Here is a 27,694-nt window from a genome sequence, read left to right as displayed (position 1 = left end):
CAAGTTGTTGGCAGGCCTTAGTATAAATTCTGTCGCACTGACTATTCCAACTTAGCTTAGGAGTAACATCGACTCCAAGATCTTTTTCTAACTCTACATACACAAGAAGAGAGCCATCAAGATTATATGCGAATGGAGGAGATAAAGATGGTTTTCCTGAAACAATAAGCACTTTACATTTTGCTGGATGGAATTGCATTTTGTTTCTAAGTGCCCAGTCAGAGAGATAGTCTATATCCATTTGTAAATTAGTATTATCAGAAGATGAATGTATTTTACGCCAGATTTTTGTATCATCGGCATACAAAACAATATCAGTATTATCCGAAAGGCCAAGAGGAATATCATTGATAAACAATACAAAAAGTAAGGGACCAAGGATAGAGCCCTGGGGGACACCAGAATTAACTGAGAGGGTAGATGACATCTCATTACCAATAACCACTCTTTGGTAACGGCCTTGAAGGTAATTGGTAAGAAATTTGAGAAGTGTACCATCAATCTTATATAAGGTCTTTAGCTTATGAAGAAGGATATCATGATTTACAGAATCAAATGCCTTAGCAAAATCAAAATACACAACATGATTAATAATGTTTTCGTTAAGAGACAATGCCAGGCTATCACAAAAGTCAACCATATTGGTTGTGCATGACTTGTGCTCTAGAAAACCATGCTGCCTGGGATCAAGAAGGGTACTTGTCAAAGAAAGCAGTTTACGTTTAACAATGCGCTCAAAAACTTTCATGAGTTAAACAAGTAAGGGATATTGGTCTATAGTTTTCAACCTCACTTTTCTTACCTTTCTTAAATATTGGGACAACATTTGCAAGTTTCCATTCTTGTGGAATGTAGCCGCTGTTGTAGGATCCACGAAAAATGCATGTTAGAGGGTAAGCTAAACCTACGGAACAATTTTTTAGAATTTTACCGTGTATGCCATCTGGTCCCTGGGCTTTATTTGAATTAATATTTGAAAGAAGCTTACGAACATCCCGATGATCGAAGTCAATATCAAAATCAACATCATTGACATAGGAGATGTCAGTGTCATAAAGTGAAGGATCCGAAAACTGGTTATAAAAGAAAGAATTGAAAAGTTCAGCTTGATCTTTGGGTTTGAACCGAAGCTGTCCAGAATAACTAACACAATTAGGAATACGGCAGGAGTTAGATTTATACTTAACATGTGACCAAAACTTCTTAGTTATAAGCGCTGGATCATCACTATTGAAAAGATTATCTCTTATTTTGGCTGATGAGAGCCTCTTAAAATCTTTACGGCTAGTAACAAACTTTAACTCATCAGAAATAGAACCAGAAGTTTTAAATTTAGCTCTGAGTCTATCTTTTTTACGGCATGAAGAAAAAAGTTCACTATCGAACCACGGGGGTTGGAACTCTGATTTAATAGTTACTTTAGGAATATGTATATCAACTAAATTCATAATGCAGTCTTTAACTAACTTCCAAGACGAATCAGGATCTAGGCATTCTAGGACTTGCCAACTAATCGAGCATAATTCACGATTAATCATGTCCCAGTTTGCTTTCTTAAAATTATAGATTTTACGTTTAGGAGTTTTCTTACGGGAAAAGGAGCTTTTAATTGAAAAAGCGACAGGAAAATGATCAGATTTGCACACGAAATGAGGATCACAGACATTCAAGTTATCAATTGTGTTATCATAATTACTGAGAAGAATGTCTAATGTATTACCACTTTTATGGGTGGGTGATGTGATCAACTGGGAGAGAGAAAGATCACTGAAAGAATCTATGAAGGATTGCTCAATAGGTACGGTACTGGATGAAGATAGCCAGTCTGTATGGGGGAGATTAAAATCACCAATAACATAGATTTTAGGGGGATTCTTTTTGGAAACTAGCTTGCGAATATAACTAACTATGACATCATGATTAGGTAACCCAAGAGTTCCTACTCTATAACAAGTACAGATTACAATACTCTCTTTGTTAGGAAAAGCAATTTTAACGGCAAGCATTTCTGCACCTAGGCTAACTGGTAGTCGGGTTGTAGTGGCGTCGAGATCAGACCGAACAGCCAAAAGAACACCACCTCCATTTTCCCTAAACTTTTTAGGGTTATTAGGATCTTGAGGATGAGTCTTTCTCGTGCGGTCATTGCGGAAGATTTCATATTGAGAAGAAGGAAAGATTTCGTTGCTAGAAATAGACTTTTTGAGCCAAGTCTCATTTAGGGCAATTATGTCAGGCTGCTCTATGTTAGCAAAGGATTGAAGTTCGGAAATCTTATTACCATCAAGAAGGGGATGGGAGGAGCTTAGGTTACTGAAAGGAATAAGACCTTGGACATTTTGGTAGAGTACAGATAGGGAGTTGGGACCTGGATTAAGCATAGAAGGATTAACAAGAGTTATCAAAAGAAAGTTAAGAGAGAAAACCCAAAGAATGAATAAAGAGACAAGACGCCTGAGGCGGCTGGAATACTTGACTCTATTCATCTTACCAGGGAGAAGAACATTTCTTATAAACCATGAGGAGATAATTACAAAGAAAAGTTTGATGTGGGAGCAAGCAAGAAATGGTATAAGATAACGTGGGCTGTCAAGGAGTTTTGTTGACAAAACATTCGTTGTTGACAAAACATTCGTTGTTGACAAAACATTCGTTTTGTTGACAAAACATTTAAAACTTCTGTAATTTCATTTCTGTTTTAGTTACGCATTTGATTTTTGGTATGCGTACAGAAAATCGATGCGTACAGAAAATCGATACGGCTTTAAAATGAGATGTCTGGCGACCTCTTAGCTCTCTCACGAGACTCAGCAGTTGGTTTGTAAACTATAATTTATATGTTCCAAGAACACCCCTCCAGTTTATTATCAGGGTTTAATAGGGGAAAGGTAAAATACAGAAACGAAATTTACAGAACAGCACGAACCATACAAAAGAGAAATAAAGTGTATCTAGAATTGACCTACCCTGTACCTTTTATGTACTAGGTCAGAAATTTCACCAAGTTCTCCAGAAAATCTTCTTTTCCAGGCTCTGTGACTGGGGTATTGAAATCTCGATACGGAGAAATGAATTTATGCAAAGGTTTTAGAGTTACTGCTACCCTCGCTCGTTCACTTGCAGTATAAACTATAACTGTGCATACAGGATTAAGGATTAGTCTAGAATGCAGGATAAGAGCAGCTATTTCATTTAAACATGAGGGAGATCAAGATAAAGATTAACTAGAGATAATTTGACGCCAAAACCATTATACGTTCTAATATTCTAGCCTCGGTTTTGTCATGCTGATATTATAAGGTTGAGAACGATTATGATGTTAGATAGCTGGAGTGTGGGTTTAAACTCTCTTTATTAAGACTAGTGTAACCCGTGATAAATTTATATAATATAGATTATAGATTATAGTATTCAACCTGCGTGATTTAGGTGTCAAGGCTACTTAAATTACGTAAAACCAAGAGATTCGGCTTATACAGACCTTGCACTGACCTATCTCATGGTTTATGATTTACTGAAAGAAGAAAAGGAGCTCATCATGGTCACCACTTAGGGGAACACTGTTTGTATCGTGTTTGTCTATCTAAAATTGAAACTAAAAGCATTGTTTTTGTCATTCCACAATGAAGGACTCTAATTTGGTCTTGGTTAGGCTGTAGGCAGCGAATAGGTTTAAAGTCTGGCAACATTTTATCAAAATCATGTGACACAAACGGTGCTATACTTCACAAATATAGCACAACTTGATAAAAATAGAATGGTGGATATATTTGGACAGATTTACGTAACAACATCTACAGATTTACATTAATATTTTCAACACTACTAGATAACAGAATATATAATGGGAATAAATGAGGATATTGTAGGTTTCCTACTGTGTTCAGACACATTTTAAATTATCATAAATTAGTTGTCAGCAAATAAAGGTGACATGTAGATTGTAGAATCTACATACCAGAGATCAGAAAGTGGATGATTTAAAGTCGCAGAGTTTAGTAACCAGTATAACTCCGATGTTTTAAACTATAAATAATCTTAATATTTACTTTTGATGATCTCGTGAAGTGTATTTATAATTTCCATTTTCCACATGGATAATATTTTAAATTATTTAGGCACATGGCAACATTCTCTGCAAGATTCAAATTTGTATTGCAGTCTGAACTCTCAGTCTGAACTCTCAGTCTGAACTCTCAGTCTGAACTCTCAGTCTGAACTCTCAGTCTGAACTCTCAGTCTGAACTCTCAGTCTGAACTCTCAGTCTGAACTCTCAGTCTGAACTCTCAGTCTGAACTCTCAGTCTGAACTCTCAGTCTGAACTCTCAGTCTGAACTCTCAGTCTGAACTCTCAGTCTGAACTCTCAGTCTGAACTCTCAGTCTGAACTCTCAGTCTGAACTCTCAGTCTGAACTCTCAGTCTGAACTCCCAGTCTGAACTCCCAGTCTGAACTCCCAGTCTGAACTCCCAGTCTGAACTCCCAGTCTGAACTCCAGTCTGAACTCTCAGTCTGAACTCTCAGTCTGAACTCTCAGTCTGAACTCGCAGTCTGAACTCTCAGTCTGAACTCCCAGTCTGAACTCTCAGTCTGAACTCTCAGTCTGAACTCTCAGTCTGAACTCCCAGTCTGAACTCTCAGTCTGAACTCCCAGTCTGAACTCTCATTCTGAACTCTCAGTCTGAACTCTCAGTCTGAACTCTCAGTCTGAACTCTCAGTCTGAACTCTCAGTCTGAACTCTCAGTCTGAACTCTCAGTCTGAACTCCCAGTCTGAACTCTCAGTCTGAACTCCCAGTCTGAACTCTCAGTCTGAACTCGCAGTCTGAACTCCCAGTCTGAACTCCCAGTCTGAACTCCCAGTCTGAACTCCCAGTCTGAACTCTCCGTCTGAACTCTCGGTCTGAACTCTCGGTCTGAACTCTCAGTCTGAACTCGCAGTCTGAACTCTCGGTCTGAACTCTCGGTCTGAACTCTCGGTCTGAACTCTCAGTCTGAACTCTCGGTCTGAACTCTCAGTCTGAACTCTCAGTCTGAACTTTCAGTCTGAACTCTCAGTCTGAACTCTCAGTCCGAACTCTCAGTCCGAACTCTCAGTCCGAACTCTCAGTCCGAACTGTCAGTCGTCCGAACTCTCAGTCCGAACTCTCAGTCCGAACTCTCAGTCCGAACTCTCAGTCGTCCGAACTCTCAATCCGAACTCTCAATCTGAACTCGCAGTCCGAACTCTCAGTCTGAACTCCCAGTCTGAACTCCCAGTCTGAACTCCCAGTCTGAACTCCCAGTCTGAACTCTCGGTCTGAACTCTCAGTCTGAACTCGCAGTCTGAACTCTCGGTCTGAACTCTCGGTCTGAACTCTCGGTCTGAACTCTCGGTCTGAACTCTCGGTCTGAACTCTCAGTCTGAACTCTCAGTCTGAACTCTCAGTCTGAACTCTCAGTCTGAACTCTCAGTCTGAACTCTCAGTCTGAACTCTCGGTCTGAACTCTCAGTCTGAACTCTCAGTCTGAACTTTCAGTCTGAACTCTCAGTCTGAACTCTCAGTCTGAACTCTCAGTCTGAACTCTCAGTCTGAACTCTCAGTCTGAACTCTCAGTCTGAACTCCAGTCTGAACTCTCAGTCCGAACTCTCAGTCCGAACTCTCAGTCCGAACTCTCAGTCCGAACTCTCAGTCCGAACTCTCAGTCGTCCGAACTCTCAATCCGAACTCTCAATCTGAACTGAAGTTTCCGAAGATTTTGTTTTCAAGCTTGTCTGTAAGAATGTGTCTTTCTAGACAGCAATGTCTGTACGTATAGTGTCAATGTAGACTGTTGAAAATGGCATATAAATAATAACACCATACCTCGATAATAGCCTACAGTAATCATGTTCATTTTAGTATATACCGTACTAAATAGTAAATACTGATAAACAGACGAGGAGAAATGAAAATATAGTAAACAGACTGGTCGTTCAACAAGTAGTTTCTCGAATTTTCGAACGTTTATTCCGATTGACGTATCTTAGTAATAAAATGTGAACACTGAATGTGTCCAATTATCAGACAGTTGGTTTAGTCCTGTGAAACCCTCCCATGAAACATTTCTCATTCTTAACATCGACTAACGTGGAACTGGTATAATATTTTCTATCCACTAATCTAGTATAGTGATCTAGTAACTGAGCATAATAATCACTTCTAAACGGTTATCATTTCTCAGCGGTGGACTATTTCGCTCAGACGAACTTCAGTGGTGGAATTGAAGTGTTAATCGTGCAGATACAAGATCACATCCGAGATGAGTTTGGCATGGGAACTGCGCACGGGCATCATCCTAACTTCTTCAGAATCTACACTCTATATGGTTTGTTTATCTTGGTATTTTTGGTATTTTTTCTGTTTTGTTTAATTCTTGTTTTAAAAATAATTGTGAATTATTAATGGTTATTCAGTATCAAGCTGTCTTCTTATTACATTTCAACATGGGAGGCACATTTTAGACTAAATTTAGGATTCAATAATGAGATTAATGCTTGATAGAATTCTCCTGTAAGGTGAACTATTAAATTATTTATTCCGCTAGTTTGCTTGCTAAAATTTGATGAATTATAAAGTTATAGGAACGCGCGAAAGAATATTCCTAACAAAATAAGAAATCGTATTTGCTGCGCGCGGTAAAACTCGACGCGCGCGCACATGTGTTTAAACTTATAAATTAAACGCGAACTTCCAAGACTGTTTTAAATGAAACGGTGTTTAAAAAAGCAATAGAATACCATAGTATTTCATCGGTAAAAAACAACAAGGTTAAACTATTGAAAGGTTTAAACATAAAGTGACTGCCGACAATAAAATGATAATGTTAATCTCTAATGTTTACCAAACGCTAATGACTCCTTAATTTCAGACATTGTGATATTTTCATTCTTTGTGATATTAGCAATCATGGGCTTCACTCTACAAATCTATCTGGCTAGCTCAGATGCCAAGCTCAAAAAGATCAAAGAAACCGGGTGTAAGGAAAATCACTGTCGCTGCAATCACAAGGTAATAATTGAAATCATTAGCGGTTTGAGTGAGAAATATTTGCCAATTTCGCCACTTTTGTAACATTTAATAGAAGAAAATGTTTGGTATCATGCTGCTCTAACTAAGACGCAAGTTAAATTCACAACCTACATACTTTCAGAGTTCTGACTATTTATTAGATTACTTGAAAAGTATCCACAGCTCTAGGGACTCCCTCGCATCAAAAGACCCCTACCTAAAGCATCCCTAAGCTTGCTCATCATTGAACTATTACATTCCCAAACTGATTACCGTCGAAAATGACATTCGAACCCAGTGTTGGTTGTACACGTCATGTTTGTGAAGATAGTTCATTATTATTAGTTAACTGAATTGTTCATTCAATAGATGATAAGATGGTTATATAATTGTATGATTATGTAATTGTATGATTGTGTAATTGTATGATTATCTTGTAGCCTGCTGACTGAAATTTGCGACTTTGTATTTGAAACCGTCTGCTGTACTGTGATATTACCGTTTATTTGTTACTTTGCTGATTATTTTACCTCGTTTATTTGATCTTGTTTATTATTCACCGAAGTAAAATGGACTTGTTATAAAATGTAGAAGGCAACGTTGAATTTGATCCTCGAGACCTATTTTTATGTATTTGATTAAAATTTAAACATTTTTCGTATATAATTAATCATTTTTAAGCAATTCACCTCCTCATGTTTGCTGTGCCTTAATCACGTTTATATTATAAAAATAGAGCTTATTTTGTAATTAAATGTTTCGTTCAAGTTTGAGTTGCAATTACACCCTTGCAAGTAAAAAACTGACACCTGATGGCATGCTTTGAGAAAGCACGCGTACAAGCGGTAAAATGTTTTGAGGAAAACTTTAATTTAATTGCCGTTATAAACCGCCGATTTTCTTTGATATTTTCATTGTACGGTGATTGCTGTTAAACTTGCTGACAATGTCTGTAAACATATGGGATCAGGACTTTGTGTGTGACAACTTGGTACGTGACAACATATTTTTACTGATTACTGATTAGTCATAAAGAGTAAACGCATCAACAAACACCTGTGTTATTTAATTGGGAATCCTTTGCGAGGTTGTGCGAGCATTAGTGTAGAACCAGCTACCACTAGCTTTATTGGAAGCAGCGCTTTTAAAGTCAGGATTCAGCGAAGCTAACAAATGCTCCTCAGACTATTGATAGAGTTAGAATGTAGTGAGGGGAGGAGGGGGCTACTTTTGTCAAAGTAACCCCGTACCCCCACAGACATCAAAAGTTTAGAAGATGATGTTTTGGTGATTTTATTGTCATTGAGCTTCTCGCTTTTTGCAATGCTGCGATCAAATTGAATGTTATCTCAAATTCGTGAGTCACATTTTCTAATTATTTTACAATTTGATCAATCATAATATCGTGTTTCACTTGTGGTGTTCATATCATACCATGAACCATCGTCTAATTAAAACTGGTGGTACGAAAATTGTGGTGGTACGAAAATTGTGGTGGTACGAAATTTGAGGTGGTACGAAAACTGAGGTGGTACGAAAATTGAGACGTTTAAAAAAATTTGTCAGTAGCTCAAAAATTCACACCCTTCAATTTGTCAGACAGTACATAAATTATTTCTCGTCAATCTGTTCGGCCCTAAGCTTGCCGGCCCTGATTATGCCCACAGGAGACGAATCTGGCAGTTTTTTTTCCTTCATAATTTCGGTCAAAAAATAAACCATAATATTTACGAAAAGTAATGCTGACCTACTTAATTCACAGTGATTTTAGCGATTTCCGGTCGATTTGGGCGTGGTCATACGTGTACAACTTTCCTATTTTCAATTTTCCACCCCCTGTTACCAGTCCACCCCCTGTTACCAGTCCACCCCCGCCCTACCAGTCCACCCCCGCCCTACCAGTCCACCCCCTGTTACCAATCCACCCCCGCCCTACCAGTCCACCCCCTGTTACCAGTCCACCCCCTGTTACCAATCCACCCCTGTTACCAGTCCACCCCCTGTTACCAGTCCACCCCCTGTTACCAGTCCACCCCCGCCCTACCAGTCCACCCCCGCCCTACCAGTCCACCCCCTGTTACCAATCCACCCCCGCCCTACCAGACCACCCCCTGTTACCAATCCACCCCCGCCCTACCAGTCCACCCCCTGTTACCAGTCCACCCCCCCCTACCAGTCCACCCCGCCCTACCAGTCCACCCCCTGTTACCAATCCACCCCCGCCCTACCAGTCCACCCCCTGTTACCAGTCCACCCCCGCCCCCCTACCAGTCCACCCCCGCCCTACCAGTCCACCCCCTGTTACCAATCCACCCCCGCCCTACCAGTCCACCCCCTGTTACCAGTCCACCCCCCTAAGTGGGGTACCACAGGGCACTGTGTTAGGCCCACTGCTATTTATTTTGTATATCAACGACCTGTTCCTAGTTGTAAAACATTGCAAAGTAAAAGTGTTTGCTGATGACTCCAAGCTCCACAAAAACATCAGCTCCCCGTCCGACTGCAAATGTCTCCAGGAAGATCTCTGTGCAGTAGTGCGATGGGCAGTAGCAAACAACATGGAGCTAAACGAAAGTAAATTCCAACTTCTCCAGCATGGTAAGAACCCTGAGCTAAAGAAACCCTACATTTTACCATCTGGTGCATCGATATCTTCTGATGATGTCGTGAAAGATCTCGGTGTGTATGTTGACAGTGATCTCTCCTGGCGTCAACACATCACAAGAAAGTCCTCTGAGGCAGCGAGCAAAGCTGGATGGGTACTGAGAACTTTCTCTACCAGAGACAAAGACACGATGCTGATGCTCTTCAAGACATACGTCCGCTCTATTACCGAGTATTGTTGTGCTCTCTGGTCGCCTCACCTGCAGTGTGACATAATCATGATTGAGTCGATCCAACGCTCATTCACTGCGAAAATAGCAGGATACAAGCATCTTAGCTACTGGGAGCGCCTGAAGCAGCTTGATCTCTACTCCCTACAGCGCCGCCGCGAGAGGTACATGATCATCCTTGTCTGGAAAATTTACTACGGTGAGATTCCCAACAGTGTAAACATTTCTTTCCAACACTCTCATAGAAGAGGAGTTACATGTCTTCGTCCTCTTGGCGGATCAAAATACAAAAGCATCAACACCATGAGGTTCCATTCTTTCCCTTCAGTGGCCTCTGCTTTGTATAACGTTGTGCCTCACGACATCAAGTCTATCCCAACCTTGCCAAAATTCAAGGCAGCACTTGATCGCTTTCTTCATACCGTCCCCGACACCCCTCCTACCCCTGGATATACAGGGGCTAATGGCAATTCAATCTTGGAATGGGCTGTGAGCAAGACATGATAACGGAGACACCGGTGGTGGAGACGCAAGATGTCTTGGCCTGGGCGTGCTAGCCCGAAACGAACCCAAGGTACCCAAGGTAGGTAGTCCACCCCCGCCCTACCAGTCCACCCCCTGTTACCAATCCACCCCCTGTTACCAATCCACCCCCGCCCCCCTACCAGTCCACCCCCTGTTACCAGTCCACCCCCGCCCTACCAGCCCACCCCCTGTTACCAGTCCACCCCCCTACCAGTCCACCCCCGCCCTACCAGTCCACCCCCTGTTACCAATCCACCCCCGCCCTACCAGTCCACCCCCTGTTACCAGTCCACCCCCCCCCTACCAGTCCACCCCCGCCCTACCAGTCCACCCCCTGTTACCAATCCACCCCCGCCCTACCAGTCCACCCCCTGTTACCAGTCCACCCCCGCCCCCTACCAGTCCACCCCCGCCCTACCATTCCACCCCCTGTTACCAATCCACCCCGCCCTACCAGTCCACCCCCTGTTACCAGTCCACCCCCCCCCTACCAGTCCACCCCCGCCCTACCAGTCCACCCCCTGTTACCAATCCACCCCCTGTTACCAGTCCACCCCCTGTTACCAGTCCACCCCCCTTACCAGTCCACCCCCGCCCTACCAGTCCACCCCCTGTTACCAATCCACCCCCTGTCACCAGTCCACCCCCTGTTACCAGTCCACCCCCCCTACCAATCCACCCCCGCCCTACCAGTCCACCCCCTGTTACCAGTCCACCCCCGCCCCCCTACCAGTCCACCCCCTGTTACCAATCCACCCCCGCCCCCCTACCAGTCCACCCCGCCCTACCAGTCCACCCCCTGTTACCAGTCCACCCCCTGTTACCAGTCCACCCCCTGTTACCAGTCCAGCCCCCCCTACAAGTCCACCCCCCTTACCAGTCCACCCCCTGTTACCAGTCCACCCCCTGTTACCAGTCCACCCCCTGCTACCAGTCCACCCCCTGTTACCAGTCCACCCCCCCCCCCTACCAGTCCACCCCCGCCCTACCAGTCCACCCCCTGTTACCAATCCACCCCCGCCCTACCAGTCCACCCCCTGTTACCAGTCCACCCCCCCCCCCCCCCTACCAGTCCACCCCCGCCCTACCAGTCCACCCCCTGTTACCAGTCAGTCTGGCGGCTTTATTGTTACCTCACAACTTGACCTGTCAAATTCATTCTAGTCTGTCTGATTGAGAAGCTTTCTTCAGAAAGTAGATGAATGTCAGAGAGCCCACACCTCTGTTCGACAACTCCCACTGACCTCCCGTTGCCATGACAACCAGCCGGTCGGGGAGCTGTCTAACTAGCCGAGTCCACGCCTCACGGGGTGGCCGCATACCGAACTGAAGTACAAAACACTTCTCCTTTCAATTTGACGAAAGGTTTATCACTTCCATGACACTATCAACTAATTGTTAACGTACGGATTCCATGCCACTCTATAATAAAATGAACACGGTGAAGTTTTGCAATTATGCGGGGTTTTTTAACACCGTACAGTCCACGCCCAGCCTGGTCGAGCCATGACTCCATCTCAGCGCTGCTGCTGCATACCCTGCGCTATTTCTCATTGTGTCATAGCCTGCTGCACTGTGCAGTTTAGGTATTACCCAATATCCTTATTACCTGTCACTAAGATATCGTGTTGGGCGGAGTCACATGACATACCGCGTGGTGGGTCACGAGGTGTGAGCATGTTTTGGTGTAGCTGCCAGCAGTTCTCAGTGTCTTGCACTCCCCTGGCTTCTTTGAGATCAGAGCTGAGTAAATAGAGCAACAGGGAGGGATACAGGTCGTTCAATTAGTAACGTCACGTGTTCAGCTTCCGCCCCTCTCACTGGCAGTTTTGGAGTTTTTAGGGCAGCCACTGGTTACCATGCCATTTCTTGGTGCCCCATTGGACTGGGAGAAGTCACGTGGTTATTGCTAGGAAGTACCAATAGGCTGCTGTTTGGAGCGCACTCTCTCCTGATACAGATATTAAGCAAGGACGCGTCACGTGTTCGTACTCAACCACGTGACACGTTGTCACGTGGGCACGTGATCTGACCGCTGGACGCTCGACCTTGGCGCGGGTCAATCACGTGACACGTAGTCACGTGGGCACGTGACATCTTAGCTCTCCACCTTAATCCAGTGGAGCGCGCGTTATATTTTACCAAGTTAGGGATAATTGTTAGTAGGCAGGTCACACATTTCCTTTACTAGCTAGCGCTACTTTTTACACCACCCCACTTTTTTGTGTCGTGTATTTTAGCTGCTTATTTTACCGATCATCTGCTTGCTCTAACTCATCTCACTTTTGTTGCATAACTTTCGTTTGTACTTCCGTTTCATCCCGAGATGCGTTCTTTTGAAGCGGACTCCATCAGGTAAGTCTGGATCAGTACATTGGGCATATTGTGTCCTGTATGTTCGCTATTTGTTACATGCCATTCAAAACTATGTTAATTTCAACATACATTGTTCATAGTCCACGTTGTCAATAAGATCACCGTTGAGTTGCACGACCAACCCATGTATTTAGATTCACCAGCTTCCTCGCCGCGATTCAATCATTATCTGGCTTCCTGGACAACCGCTATACGGTTTGATTACAAGACCGCTCACCCGACAGTTACGTTATTCATGTCTTTTAACTTCCCTGTCGTCGAAGTTTCATTTCCGAGAGTCAGTAACCATGATTTTGTCCGGGTTTTGTCAGAGGTTTGTGTCGTTTAAACGTTTTATTCTCGACAACAAAACGATAATAATAATAATTTACTGTCTGACATCTTCACAGTCTATATAATCGTTAAAACATTGTTTTAAGAATCGTATTTTTGTGGGCAACACCTGCTCTTTGTCACATTGCATTCTTGATGCCAACCCAAGTTTAAACCACCACAACAAATGTAATCAAATAAGAGAACAATACACCTGACTCCTCTCCGTTTTGTGAATCACTATTATTCGCATAGTATACATGTATCCCATCCTCTCTATGTACTAATACACTCAGGAATTCACCACTTTATATATATATCTCTTACACGATATTTCTCAGCCCGGTGGGAAGTTTAACTTCCTACTATCTAGTTAGGTGTAATATATACACCCAGTGCTCCTAGAGCGGCCACGCCCCTTGTGTAATTCACATTATAAGTGGGTAAAGTTGTTAGCGTAATTAGCTGTATACCAATTCGCTACTCGCCTTATCTTCCTTGGTATGCAGCGGGAATGTGGTTTTTAATTATGTTGTATGCTGAGAATTTCCTTATCTTGTTTTATTTTGAGGGGGGATCAGTACATGTTTGCTACCACAGTACATCTGTGCTACTTCAGTAGATGCTGCCTTTTCAGTAGGATTAATTGTTTAGGACATTGGACAGCAATATGTGTTCGTTTAACTTTTATTTTGGCTATCTGTTTCAAATAGCAGTGTAAATAGGGATTGGTATTACGGTGAGCGCACTATATTTCGACAAGGTTTTCATGTAATGGGTTCGGAATAGGGTGAGGGTGAGGGTTAGGGTTAGGGTTAAGGTTCAGGGTGGGGCTATAGTCTGTCGTAATAAAGTGTTGTCGTAACATAGTGCGTGAACCGGTTTTACCGGCGACAGTGCGAGGTGAGCCGCTACCTGGTGCTTCAGCAACACTTCCAACACGGGGTGTAGTGATCGTTGTACCGAACAATCCTAATATTGCTGTGTCTTAAAACATGCACCAAATTTACGTTGTATGTATGTGATGCAATAATTTGATACGTATCTCTTATTACAAGGATTACCATAAGGTGTGCAAGTAATGAGATTTTAGACCCGTTAACGTTAACAAAGACCCGTACAAAGGTTCTAGCTGACAGATCAAAGGTATCCTCCTTTGAGAACTTACCCCTTTGAAAAGAGAGAAAACCCCTTTGAAAAGAGAGAAAAACCCTTTTGAGACGTGGTCCGTGAAGCCTACAATAATCAGCTGAAATGTTACACAACAACGACTAGTTTAGTTTCTAGACTTGTACCAGGCTTTTAGTTATGTAGCTTTTTTTCGCAATAGTAAACTAGTTTTAGTTAGTTAGTGACCTTATTTCCAGGGTTTTAATTAGTCAATATGCTTAAGAACCAGGATTTTAGTTATGGAGCTTAGTTTTCGCACTAGTAAACTAAATTAGCTTTATTTATTTAGTGACCTTATTATCCAGGGTTTTAGTTATTTAGTGACCTAATTTTCCAGGGTTTTCGTTAGTAAGTGAGCTTAGTTTCCACAGAAGAACCAGGATTTTAGACCGACCAGAGCGCAGAGTTAGTGTAAACGAACCATAATTCCTATAATTCGGTGATAAGTGATGTGTAATCAGAGTTGTTAGCTGGCGACCACACCCTCTGTCTCTGTAAAAACTACATTTGTTTTAGTGCTGAAATACTGTAGGATATTTTAGGACATTGTTGGATATTGTAGGACATTGTTGGGTATTGTAGGATAATTTTGGATATTGTAGGATAAGAGTATTCAAGCTGCGTAGTTCATTTTCCGTACCAGGCATTATAAATAGTTGAATATTAGAGTACGTGAGTGAATAATGTGAGAACCTATTCGGGAGATCTGACCGTTTCTAGGAACAGTGAGGTTGTGGGTGCCGTGCAAGCCTTCAATTTGTTCGTATAAGTCGCCCGTAGTTATTACAGGTTGAACATAGTGTATCCCATAAATTGCAAGCTCTTTACAGTTCTCGACAGTTTCAATCATTAAATTTTTCCTTCGACTCTTTTTAAATAGGAGATTCAGCTTGAAGAGAATATTTTAATGGGATTGTAGTTTAAGATAAAATACATATAAACATATCACTACTTTGCTGTCTGAGACGGGTAGTAATCCAGAACTTTCAGTACCTATTCTAGGTAAGCTGTAAGAAGTTGATCGTCAATTCTAGTTCGGAGTATCCTAGTTTCCTTGAATGGTCGGTATGTGGTGGTTAACAGCTGTGGATTCTGGCTGTGTTTATTTCACATTTTATGGTATTTGATAAGGAGTGGGGTTGTGGAGGTGACACAAGAATCTGAACATGTATTAAAGTTAAATAAACTATTTCGGAGCCAGAATTGTTAAGTTTATAATACCTAACAATCATAAGCTTTAAAACAGGATGGTTTGTTCACTTCACCCAGCGACCGCACCCACTGCAAAGTAGATATAACATTATCACGTGACTACACTCGGGTCGCGTGACTTGCACTCTCGCTGGTTACTAGGTGACGGGATAGTACTCTCGCATAATATCAAGTCTTTTAATCAGCGTATTAAATCGGGTAACACCCTTATTCATTAGCTTAACTTTCCGTATACTTTGTGGATTAATAGTGCTCAACTGCAAAACTTTCTTATACTTTGATATAGTTAGGTGTTCAATGGTATTTGAACTATTTGTATTATTTTAACCTAGTCCTAATATTTAGATCTATAACTTTCTGAAGCCTACCTCTATGATTATTATCATGATAATATAAGGGTCTAAACCCTGTTAACAAAACATATACAATATACATTGACATAGTAATATTAATTCTATTTCCAGTTGCCTTTAAATTTGACGTGCAATGCCAGCCCACTGCTAGTGATTTGATCAGCCTATCAGGTAAGCAGGTCCAATCTGGTGTAATTCATTACACAGTTTATCAAACCAGTCCGTTACCTAGCAATCAGTCCGTTACCTAGCAATCAGTCCGTTACCTAGCAACCAGTCCGTTACCTAGCAACCAGTCCATTACCTAGCAATCAGTCCGTTACCTAGCAATCAGTCCGTTACCTAGCAACCAGTCCATTACCTAGCAATCAGTCCGTTACCTAGCAACCAGTCCGTTACCTAGCAACCAGTCCATTACCTAGCAATCAGTCCGTTACCTAGCAATCAGTCCGTTACCTAGCAACCAGTCCGTTACCTAGCAACCAGTCCGTTACCTAGCAATCAGTCCGTTACCTAGCAACCAGTCCGTTACCTAGCAATCAGTCCGTTACCTAGCAACCAGTCCGTTACCTAGCAATCAGTCCGTTACCTAGCAACCAGTCCGTTACCTAGCAATCAGTCCGTTACCTAGCAACCAGTCCGTTACCTAGCAACCATCCCGATTACCACCAGTGACACCACTACACTAATACATGTTACCTAGTAACCAAGCTGGCTAATACCTGTCTCCATTAGCAAGGTGACCGTATTATATTATATATCTCGTATTGCAATCAAGGAAATAAGCTGGTCTGACAGAGCCACTCCCCAATTTACTGTTACCTAATGATATCTAGTTTGACATTAGGTTGATTACATTAGATGAGGGGTGTGTGCCGGGTTACCAGGGAGACAAGGTGCGCGGCTCATTATCGTTATTGTTAGGATGTTTAACTGTAAGACTTGTAGGGACCAGGACCAGACTGGGGTCTGTTTTCTGTTAGCATGTGCTCTGCCTTCTGTCTTTATTCTCCTCCTTTATTGATATGTTGTCAGTGCTTTGTAATTTATTGTTAATTAATATTATATCTTGGCAATTAGGGTAGATGAAACTATTTAAAAGTTAAAGTGGCCACGCCCTATCTTAATTAACTTATCAATAACCCATTGTTGCTATAACGAATGGTTGAAAGAAATATTTGTTTTTGTAGTGTCGCCCAACTTACAGCTTCTACAGCTATATAATTTATTTCTTGTCTACGGTATCGTCTACAGTAGGATCTAGACGTGTAGTTGTCTACAGTAGGATATACTGTACACAGATAGGATGCACATCGTAGAATGTAGATGTCTGTATCTATCAATACAGACAATTCTTCAGCTACTAGTAGCTCAAATACACAGTCTGAGTACCACCACGTCACATCTACACAGAATAGTACGTGTGTACGTGAGAGTGTGAGCTGGCAGACTCGGTATAAAAAGTAGAATTATAGCAACTATAGCACGTGACGTGGTGAGTGTAAGTCTTGTACAGACCACGTGACTTAAAGTCACGTGATGTGTATTTTACACACGTTATATCTCATTGGGGCTGGAATTAAATACATTCCATAAGCTACTGTTATCAGTGTTGTGTAACACTATATTTGTTAGTTGGTTTTAAGCGCAAATGTTCTGTTTTGGTAACTAGCCACTAGGATGTTAATATCAGCTATGCTATGGCACCTCTTAAATCATTGCTCTCTCTCTCTCTCTCTCTCTCTCTCTCTGGAAGATTCTAGGTTTTTAGATCGTACTATTTTGAGTAAATATTAAATAATATCTATTTATGTTACCCCGGAGTCCGGGGTTAACATTTCGGTAGTCGGACTTCTTTTTGTTGTTGCTGTTTGTAGTCGGACTTAGCAAAACTAAATGAACTAGGAGAAACTATGTACCCAGCTCGCAATGCTCAAATCTGAACACTTCCTAACATCTGAAATGATCTAAGGTACTAATAAGTCAGAACTAAATAAAGTGTTACAAACAGTTCCACAACTTCTAATGAATGCCAGCCCAGGCGTGATCTGTCAAACCTGCACGTGACCAACAGATATCAACAAGCAAGGTTATTCCACCGATGATGTTTGCTCTATTATTACTGAAGGTGCGATCTGTTTCACTACCATATAAGGCATTAACAACTCCAGGAACCCCAGTGTTTTTATGACCTAGCCAAAACTGTACGAAATAATTAAAACACTCCCCCGGGTTTTGACAGTCTCCCACCCTAGTCTGCCTTCAGATTGTGAGCTAACTTTTGTGTTTTCGTCCTGTCTCTCCTTGTTCTTTCAGTTTGTTAATAACTCGGGACGTTTTTCTGAAAAGTTAAGTTAGTTAAAGTCGTTAGACTGGCTGTAAGACTGGCTGTAAGACTGGCTGTAGGACTGGCTGAACTTGTCAACTGGTTGGTATATACCGGTAGTTAAAACCGGGTAGATATGTCAGCTTGAGACATGAAACCACCGGAATTTCTCAACATAAACATAAGGATCACCATGAGATCAGGGCCAACTTTTCAGTTTTCACTTCAGTTAAATGAATTCTTGTAACTAGATACATAATAATAAGAAGGGAAAATAGGAAGGTCCTGCTGTGTTGAGTTGGAAGCTAGCCAGCGAGCAACAGACCATATAATGATGTGCACTTAACGTGCTAGCCCTCTCTTAGTCTATACATTTTGTTGTTCTTCTCTTAAAACTTAGTCTCTTTACATATTACTTAGTCTCAAAACATATTTACAGTTTTACTCCTTGATTCTTATTGCAGACTGTTGAAATGGGTGGTGGTCAGAGTAAGGATGGTGGAGAGAGAGGGTGTGAGATTTTGTGAGGGACCTGTAATAAGATACCATGTTGGGTCGTGGTGTGTAACCAATTTAGATGCTGTCCCCCTCTCGATATAACGCTCATATCATTTTAACAGGTCTGGCATACCTGATTTGGCATATCTGATTTTGCATATCTGATTTGGCACACCTGATTTGGCATACCTGATTTGATATATCTGAATTGGCATATCTGATTTGGCACACCTGATTTGGCATACCTGATTTGATATATCTGAATTGGCATATCTGATTTGGCACACCTGATTTGGCATACCTGATTTGATATATCTGATTTGGCATATCTGATTTGGCACACCTGATTTGGCATACCTGATTTGATATATCTGATTTGATATATCTGATTTGGCACACCTGATTTGGCATACCTGATTTGATATATCTGAATTGGCATATCTGATTTGGCACACCTGATTTGGCATACCTGATTTGATATATCTGATTTGGCATATCTGATTTGGCACACCTGATTTGATATATCTGAATTGGCATATCTGATTTGGCACACCTGATTTGGCATCCCTGATAAATAAAAATTCGTGACTGTACCTAATAAGTGAGTAAGTGCTTCCGCTTGGTTTTAGAAGCAGAGTGCCTTGCGCAATTTCCCATGCAACTAGAGGGGCGAGGTCACGTGTGTGCAGGGGCGAGGTCACGTGTGTAGAGGGGCGAGGTCACGTGTGTGCAGGAAGTACTCTGTGATTGGAAGATCACATGTGTCACGTGAGTTGAACTGGGAGCCTATGATGCAGACTTATATTTGCCCAACAGTGGATCTGAAAGTCACTCCTCCTAAAATTGTCTTTTAAGTAGGTCAGTCTCACTGCAGACGTTGCGTAAATCCTTCCTTTTCTTGGTTCCTAATTAGAGCTTCTTATCTAACGATTCTGCATTCAATCTGCTGCAAAACATCACGCCCTTAAATTGAAAATCGTTAAGTCATTTTTGTAATTTGACTGGATAGCAACATTAGCTCTCACGCTCTGTGATTGGACAGCGACAACAGCTGTTCTGTCCTCTGATTGGACAACAACTTCAACAGTTCAACTTTCTGATTGGCTGCTCTCTCTCTCTCTCTCTCGCTCTCTCTCTGGTCGCAGGGTGGGGCCAATTAGGTGATGTGTTACAGAGTAGTAGTGCAGCAAAATGCTTGCCATTTATGATGCAATATTCTATAAAATATATACCTACAATATTCTACCCTATTTCTCCGAGCCTGATAGCGCCCACGTGCTAGCGCCCACGTGCTCCTACAGCTAGTTCGCCATTCACTCTTCCTGTTCTCCATTTTATCATATTGTTAGTTAGAGTATTAGAGGGAGTATATTATTTAATGTTTAGTATTTTACTGTGAACAAATACTGACTTTTACAGCTGTTTAGTATTTGTGATATTTTAATTGCTTTAACTTCAGTTTTCTTCATATTGTAACCATAACTGCTCTGTTTAGCTATCACAAGTCTCAGATTGTTAAAAGTGCCCCCGCATCATCTACTATTGACATCTACTATTGAAATCTACTATTGACTTCTTGATCAAGTGTGGCGTTGAAAATGAGGTTAGTTGTTGTCCTGTCGGTCTCCACACCAAATGGTAGCTAATTATTCGTCAGAACTTTTGATGTTATGGATTGTTTATTGTTCATTTGAAGTCCACTTCATACTTGCATCTTTAAGAAAAGTTTGTACAAGAAATGTTGAAACTTTTGTCCATATTGGTCATCAATTGGAACAATCTGTCTATCAATTGGGTTTTATCTTATCGTTAGCAACTGTATCAGTATATGGCTGGTGTATGGTCCTCTGATTTTAGAAATCGTTGATATGATCTATCACTAGTTTTATTGGGGTTCTGGACACATATCACATGGTGTTTTAGCTCAAATCTTGTTGTATTTGTCTTCATATCCTCAAACAACATCACATCACGTGACACAATACACCACGTGACACATCTTGTTTCACAACCCCACCATAACCCATAATAACCCATAATAACCCATAATAACCCATAATAACCCATAATAACCCATAATAACCCATAATATAACCCATAATAACCCATAATAACCCATACTACTACTACTACTACTATACTACTATGTCGGAGCTAAGTCCGATCTACGCCAGAAAACCCCCTCCATATATCCCTGTCCCGCATCAGGGTTCGCAGTTCCTCTTTAGAGTTTGTCCCAACTTCCTTCAGTAACATAGACAAGTAGCTTTGTCTTGGTCGGCCTTGCTGTGCTCTACCGTGCGTAGGTTCCCATAAGACTAAATCACTGGCAAGTAGCTCAGGATGTCGGATGCAGTGTCCCGCCATTTTTAATCTCCTGCTTCGTAACTTGTTTGACAGCCTTGGGAGGCTATCATACAAAGTTATATTGCTGACCTTGTCCTTCCATGAGATACCCAGCACCATACGCAACATCTTTGTGTATGTCCCGTCCAAACGTTTCTCTTGAGCCTTTGTCAGTGTCCAGGTTTCTGATCCGTAGAGCAGTACTGATTCACAAGCCGCTATGAACAATCTAATCTTTAGGCTCTTTGAGAGTTTGGATTTCCAGATATCCTTCAGTCTATGTAGGGCACCCCACGCTTTTCCCTTTCTAACCCTTATCTCCCTATCTGTGCTCTCAATCCAATAACCCATAATAACCCATAATAACCCAGTAACCCATAATATAACCCAGTAACCCATAATATAACCCAGTAACCCGAACAGTGCCCCCCCTCCACGTCCCTAGGACGGGTCCCCAGAGTAGTTTCACAACATTTTAACAACACCCTGACACACGCTCTATATAAAACTACAGACTATAACAACCCCAGACAGGTCCCACCCAACAATAACTATAGATAGGTCCTGTTAAACAGTCAGCAATGTAGTTACTCTGCCTGACATGGCGACTCTGCGTTTCCATGGAAACATGCTCGTACGTGGTGTCCGTGTCGCGGAAACCTGGCCAGTGTGAGAAGCGAGTGCAGATTCAACGCTTCCTGTTCAAAATACAGCCGCGAAAACTGAAATAGTCTAGATTATTTGTTAAAATAGACGTGATTTTGACAGTTGGGCCAGTGTAAATGTGTGTGTTTGGATACGGATGTGTGCCCCTCCGCTGTGTACTGTAGCTGAATGTTAGGTGAACGGCCCTGTTTTTATAACTTAAAGTATGCAAGTTAAACAACAAACATAATTTCACTTGTGGCTGAGTTGTGAGGCAGGGGTTACAACATAACAACCAGTTGCTGTTGCGACACAAAGTGCTGTGAGATATTTGGTAACGACTTAGTGAGGCCAGGAATTTTACATCTGCTCTTTTATAAGATAAGTGTCTATAAATGATGTAAGTTAAAATTCTGGTAACTGATCGTTGCAACACTCAGAAAGGTGTGGTAACTGATTGTTGCAACACTCAGAAAGGTGTGGTAACTGATTGTTGCAACACTCAGAAAGGTGTGGTAACTGATCGTTGCAACACTCAGAAAGGTGTGGTAACTGATCGTTGCAACACTCAGAAAGGTGTGGTAACTGATCGTTGCAAGTTGCAACACTCAGAAAGGTGTGGTAGAAGACCCAGCTGTAACCATTGCATTATTCACGACTGACGACCATCGTGACGTTAAGAGACCTTTGTGTTGTGTGTATTAGATATTGTACTTGACCATGACATGACCCTAAAAAGTCTAATCGATCAGACCAACAATTCGGCTCAATTGAATCTTTTCTTATAAATTGTGGCATGTAGCAAATATTAATGCTTCTCTGGGGATGATGTATTATTTAGAATTATTTAGAATTTCTAATAATATTTCTAATAACCTCTATCTTTACAGGATTGACGAACTGTCAGATTTACTGGAGCATGCTCAACCCACCCTTATTGTCGATACCCGCCCATTCCTTTCTTTCAGACAGTCCCACGTCACAGGTTGGTGGTTCGTTTGTTCGTTTGTTTGTTTGTTCTCGCATATATATATAGAAGAATATATTCAACGAATAGGTGTACATTTGAATGATAGATCTGTATATAGTATTGTAAATAATGTAGATGATTTAGTTTCAGAATTAATTGATAAAATTTCATGTTGGACAGTCAAGTATAAAGAAGAATTAGGTATGTCTAAGAAGGTCAGGGAGTGGGTTATTCCATGTACGGAGCTCAACCAGCCTGGTAATATGTACCTGAATCCCAAGGCCCACAAGCCACCTTTGTACCCTGGGAGGATGATTACTACTGGATGTGGTTCGTACATTGAGAACCTATCTGCCCTGACTGCATACGAATTGAAGAAGGCTATTTTAGATTATAGAATTATTGACACCCCTCATTTTTTGAGGAAGATTGATAGCTTGAATGAGTCCACCATATTGTTGGGTAAGGAGGTGATACATGTTGCCATAGATATATCCAACATGTTCACCAATATCCCCAGGGATATGGGGATCCAACAATGCACCAAGCACCTGAATGAAAGAAGTAGTTATGATCAATTGTTCAGTACAGAATGCATTATTAGTGCTCTAGAAATCACTCTTGATTATAACATAGCTTCGTTCAACGGTATAACATACCGTCAGGAGCGTGGAGCGGCGATGGGTCCTAAGAACTCATGTGAGTATGCAGATTGTGCAATGGATAAGATCGATATTTTAGTTAATGAAAGAGATTTAGAACATGGTCCGCCACACAGACCAGCATTCTGGGGTAGGTTGCGTGACGATATATACATGGCCTGGCCTGGTACTGTTGAGGAGCTTCTACAATTTATGGAATGGCTCAATAGTATCCATCCGGACCTTGTGTTTAATTACGACTACTCTAAGGATGGTGTTGAGTTTTTAGACACCTATGTCTATGCTGTTGGCGATGTTATTCATACCAAACTTTACTCTAAGCCCAGTGACACCCACTGCTATCTCATCCCCACCTCATGTCATAGGAGCCATGTTCTCAAAAACATACCCTATGGTGTGGCGAGGCGAGTGAGGCAGAACAATAGTGAAGACACTAATTTCTTAGAGCAAAGGGAGGTATATACTGGTTACCTTGTAGCCCGTGGTTACCATTCTAGTATTGTAGACGATGCTTTCAACAAATTTAGTGATATAACCAATAGGAAAAACTTGTATGCCCCTAAAAATAAGGATGAGACGACTACTTGTCTAATACCCATGGTGATGGATCAGAATCCAGCACTTCCCAACATGGGGAGCATTATTCACAAGTATAAGCACCTTCTTAATCTCGATCCAGCCTTGAAGAAGCTAGTACGTGCTGACAGTGTATTTGTAAGTCACCGAAAGAATCAAACTATCGGTGGCATGCTTGTACACAATAAGTATCGTGCTAGTGGAACTGTAAGCAGTGATAGAGATGGAGAAGCCACTGCTAGTCAATTTCTTGAACCAGACGCTGCAATATTGCCGGCTGTTCGGGAGGCTGACAACGCAGGGTGCCATGCCTGTGGAAAATGCTATGTTTGTAAGCAAAGTTTCCTGTCCCCTTGTTCCAAATTTAGTAGTCACCATTCCAAACAAGTTTTCCCTATTACTAAATATATAACTTGTCAGAGTAATAACCTTATTTATTTAATGGAGTGTAGAACTTGTAAACAGTCGTATGTAGGATATACTACTTCTAATCTCCCTAAGAGATTTTCTAATCATAAGAGCCACATTAAGAAAGGTATCAGAAGTTGTAAGTTAGTAAATCACTTTTTAGATATTGATCATGATTTAGATTTTAGTTCAGTAGCCTTATATAACTCTTCACTTAGTACGCACCTTTCTGTTATTATAGTGGACGCTCTTGAATTTAAACCTGAAATAAGTCAAGCAGATAGGGAAAAGGCTATGGAAGCTAGAGAGGGGTTCTACCAGACCCAATTGAAAACCCTTGAGCGTTATGGGGGTATGAACACCCTCGATAGTAACCACATCCTTTTTAAATCCGCTGGAGCTTAGTGTTTAGTTTATTTATTTTATTTGACATGATCTCAGCCTATTAACCCGTGTTTAGTTTACAATATTGCTATCAGAGACGTGTTATATTCATTACTATTTATATATTTTTACTGCTTGATTCAGAGAAATCTAGCTTTTTCTGAGAAACTAATCTTTAATAGATTAGATAAAATGTACGCAGCCATTCTTTTCGTTTGATTATTAATCAGTATATTTTAGTTTTGTACCGTTTTAAGTCACATAGTTTTGTACGTCTTCCTAAGACTTGTTTTCCTTTCCTAGTTTGTAAGTTATTTTAAAGATTTGTGAATATTCCAGTTGCTTTTAGAACAATTTTATCTCAGATAACGATGTTTAATAAAATGATGCAAAGACTTATTTCGAAGATCTAATCAACACCGACTTTTAATGTGTAGGAGTACAGCTACAAAATATATATATATATTTATTTATTACTTCACAATGTTTATTTGTAACTTCACAATGTTTGTCAAAACGACCAGCTGTCAAATGGTAGTTTTGGATATTATTGCACGATTCTCCTCCACAAAACCATGTTTATCAAATTAATTAACAGCTGCGTTGTCATTTTGGTATTGACCGCAATAATATTCACAATACTCATTATCATGTTTACACAGTAGCAACTTGAAACATATTATTATATACTTCAATATCACACGGCTCTTTCTACCAAGTTCACACAGTGCACATTTTACAGCCACAACAGCTGAACAACAAGAGTACTCAGCAGCTTAAAATGCCACAAATTCCAAACACCCCAAGTAAATTATACCAAATAAAGCTGCTCTGCGAGCATCCAATTTATTTTCTTTTACTACAAAATATCTTCCTTAAATTTTCTTAGTTTCAACGTAAAAGTTGCAGTATTTCTGTCATAGAATGTTCGCATGTTCACCCCATGTATAATAACACAACATATATTGTATATATGATATATATTTGTAAAAACGGCCGTTTATTCGTATAATAGAATACATAGCATGTGTTAATGTACATATAATCAGATGTATGAAATGTACACATTGTAAAATGAGAGTATAAAAGCGTATTCCCAGGCTCGGTTAACCTCTACGTTCCGCCCCTGTTGCTCCGACGGCTCCGTAAAAACGGGTGCTACAGCGTGGAAAGACTCACCAACTGCCAGGACGTCAAAAACAAACTTAGCATCAGGTGTGTAATGTGTGTATGTAGGTGTGTGTGTGTGTGTGTGTGTGTTTGTATGTGTGTTTTTGTTTTTTGTGTGTGTGTCTGTTTGTTTGTATGTTAGTATGTTTGTTTGTCTGAATTTTACACTTTTCTACTTTACTTATACTTCAAATTAACTTTAACACCATGATACACGTAGTTTAGGGATAATCTCAACTTCACGATTGATTTCTTTTGTCAGCTTAACCGCTGCTAAATCTGCCTAAACCAGCGGTCAGCCCGCGCCAGGAATCAGGATGTTAAATGACGGCTGTCTGATACGAATTATAATTTTAAAAGTTGGTCTGTATTTTGGGAATCTCTTAAAGTCACTTTACTTTTCAAGGTTTCGCGTCTCGTTGCCAAATTTGAACGCGAAATTTGTTATCAAACTTTAAAATAGGAACGTAAACTTTTTAAAGCCTTACAGGACTTTTTAAACGTTTTTCAGCGTACCAAATAAAAATATTCAAAGAGGTTATTATAGGTATTAAGGTTCCCTTAAATTCTTGAGGGCATACCAATTACCATTAACCAAACAGTTTAAATCCTGAACAAAAGTCTTTACCTTCTACTTTTTGTACCATGCCAACTTCAAAAGATGGGGTTTAAAATAGATAGAAGCTCGCACGATGAGACGCCGCCCCCACATTGTGTATATATACATGTGGTGAAGAAAGCTGGCTGCTGCTGAACTTTCCATCAAGCATGTTTATAATATGCTTGTCACTTTAGGTTCATATGGTGTGTACAACAAATGTACAATGTACTGGACTTAGTCCACCCCACACACACACACGCACATGTGAAGTGGGGTGGAAGTTGCAGCTACACACGAGGACTGCATGCTGGCCACTCACTACGCCCAGGTTTTCTAGTATGTTATCGAGAGGGAGCTGTCAGAATGCAGGACTGCAGCAGCTTGCTGTGTAACTCTGGCAGCTAGCCAGGAATCTGGCAGCTAGCCAGGAATGTGACAGAGTGGCTACATGGCTCGGCCAACTCCAGCTCAATCCTGATAAGTGATAGGCCAAACTTACTAAAAATGTTGGTCGTGTGAAGGGTGGGATTGAGTCTGGTTTGATGGAGTAGTCCGTCTGCCTGTCTGTTTTGTAGACCCCTTAGTTCGGAGTCCAAACCCCTTGGAGTCACGTGTTCATACTGTGTCACGTGTTGAAGCTGGGTGGGGTTAGTGAGATAGCAGAGAATACCAATCATTAAGTAGCATCCTACACAGTTGTTATTATTTTAAACGGAAAGTGAACACTAAACAGTCTTCTTCTCGCGCCTCCCTGGAAAACATGGCTTTTTTCCGGACTAGATTGTAACGATTAACCGGACTATAGCTGGTTAACTCTGCCTCAGTGTTTATGTCAATTAAAGGTAAACAAGTCACTCCCATTCTTGGCAAGGATTCCTGTTGTTAACACACAGTGTTTGTGTAGAACAAGGTAACTGGGCGTGTGCCGCAGTGTATTTTACTATTTGTGGTGCAGCATGACCGTCATCTCACTGCATTCCACAGATACCGCACGTGTTATGACAGTCCGGCACGTGCACGGACAGACCATTGTCACGTGGCGTGCACCTGGTTGTCAGGTTAATATCACGTGGTTTCCATCGCTACACACAGGATCGCTCTGGTCGGTTGTCCTTCTCGTCATTGCAAAGGCTTCGGAACCAGCGTTCCTACCTTTCCAAAATTACTTCTGTGTTGTTAAAAGAGATATGCTAAGATATTCTCCATACAGCAAGACGTACAAAACCGCTGGGGCCAGACTTTTAACTATGTACTATAACTCTGTACCATGAATTTCTATATGGGTGTGACGCAGC

At 41.3% G+C, this 27,694-nt stretch overlaps 2 protein-coding genes across 3 annotated transcripts in view; both read left to right on the top strand.

Moving 5' to 3' along the window:
* The window catches only part of LOC134823164 (uncharacterized), a 32,427-nt gene extending 23,995 nt beyond the window's left edge, over positions 1–8,432 (top strand). Inside the window, exons 7-9 of the mRNA XM_063834515.1 lie at positions 6,205–6,348; positions 6,892–7,031; positions 7,174–8,432. Coding sequence (XP_063690585.1) covers positions 6,205–6,348; positions 6,892–7,031; positions 7,174–7,263 — 374 coding nt within the window. The 3' untranslated portion in view covers positions 7,264–8,432. The remainder of the gene's footprint in view (positions 1–6,204; positions 6,349–6,891; positions 7,032–7,173) is intronic.
* Positions 8,433–12,551: 4,119 nt separating this feature from the next.
* The window catches only part of LOC134823163 (dual specificity protein phosphatase 2-like), a 32,065-nt gene continuing 16,922 nt past the window's right edge, over positions 12,552–27,694 (top strand). Inside the window, exons 1-3 of one of the 2 annotated variants that reach the window (XM_063834513.1) lie at positions 12,552–12,745; positions 22,519–22,613; positions 25,729–25,843. In XM_063834513.1, the coding sequence (XP_063690583.1) occupies positions 12,717–12,745; positions 22,519–22,613; positions 25,729–25,843 (239 nt within the window). In that variant the 5' untranslated portion in view covers positions 12,552–12,716. Of the gene's footprint in view, positions 12,746–20,130; positions 20,241–22,518; positions 22,614–25,728; positions 25,844–27,694 lie in introns of those variants that run through there. The other variant, XM_063834514.1, reaches the window with a different exon arrangement.

This window comes from Bolinopsis microptera, chromosome 11 (genome assembly GCF_026151205.1).
Source record: "Bolinopsis microptera isolate Bmic1 chromosome 11, MBARI_Bmic_1.0, whole genome shotgun sequence".
Classification (NCBI taxonomy): Eukaryota; Metazoa; Ctenophora; class Tentaculata; order Lobata; family Bolinopsidae; genus Bolinopsis; species Bolinopsis microptera.
The sequence above is the reverse complement of the archived record's forward strand: the minus strand, read 5'-3'. Positions and strand labels throughout refer to the sequence as shown.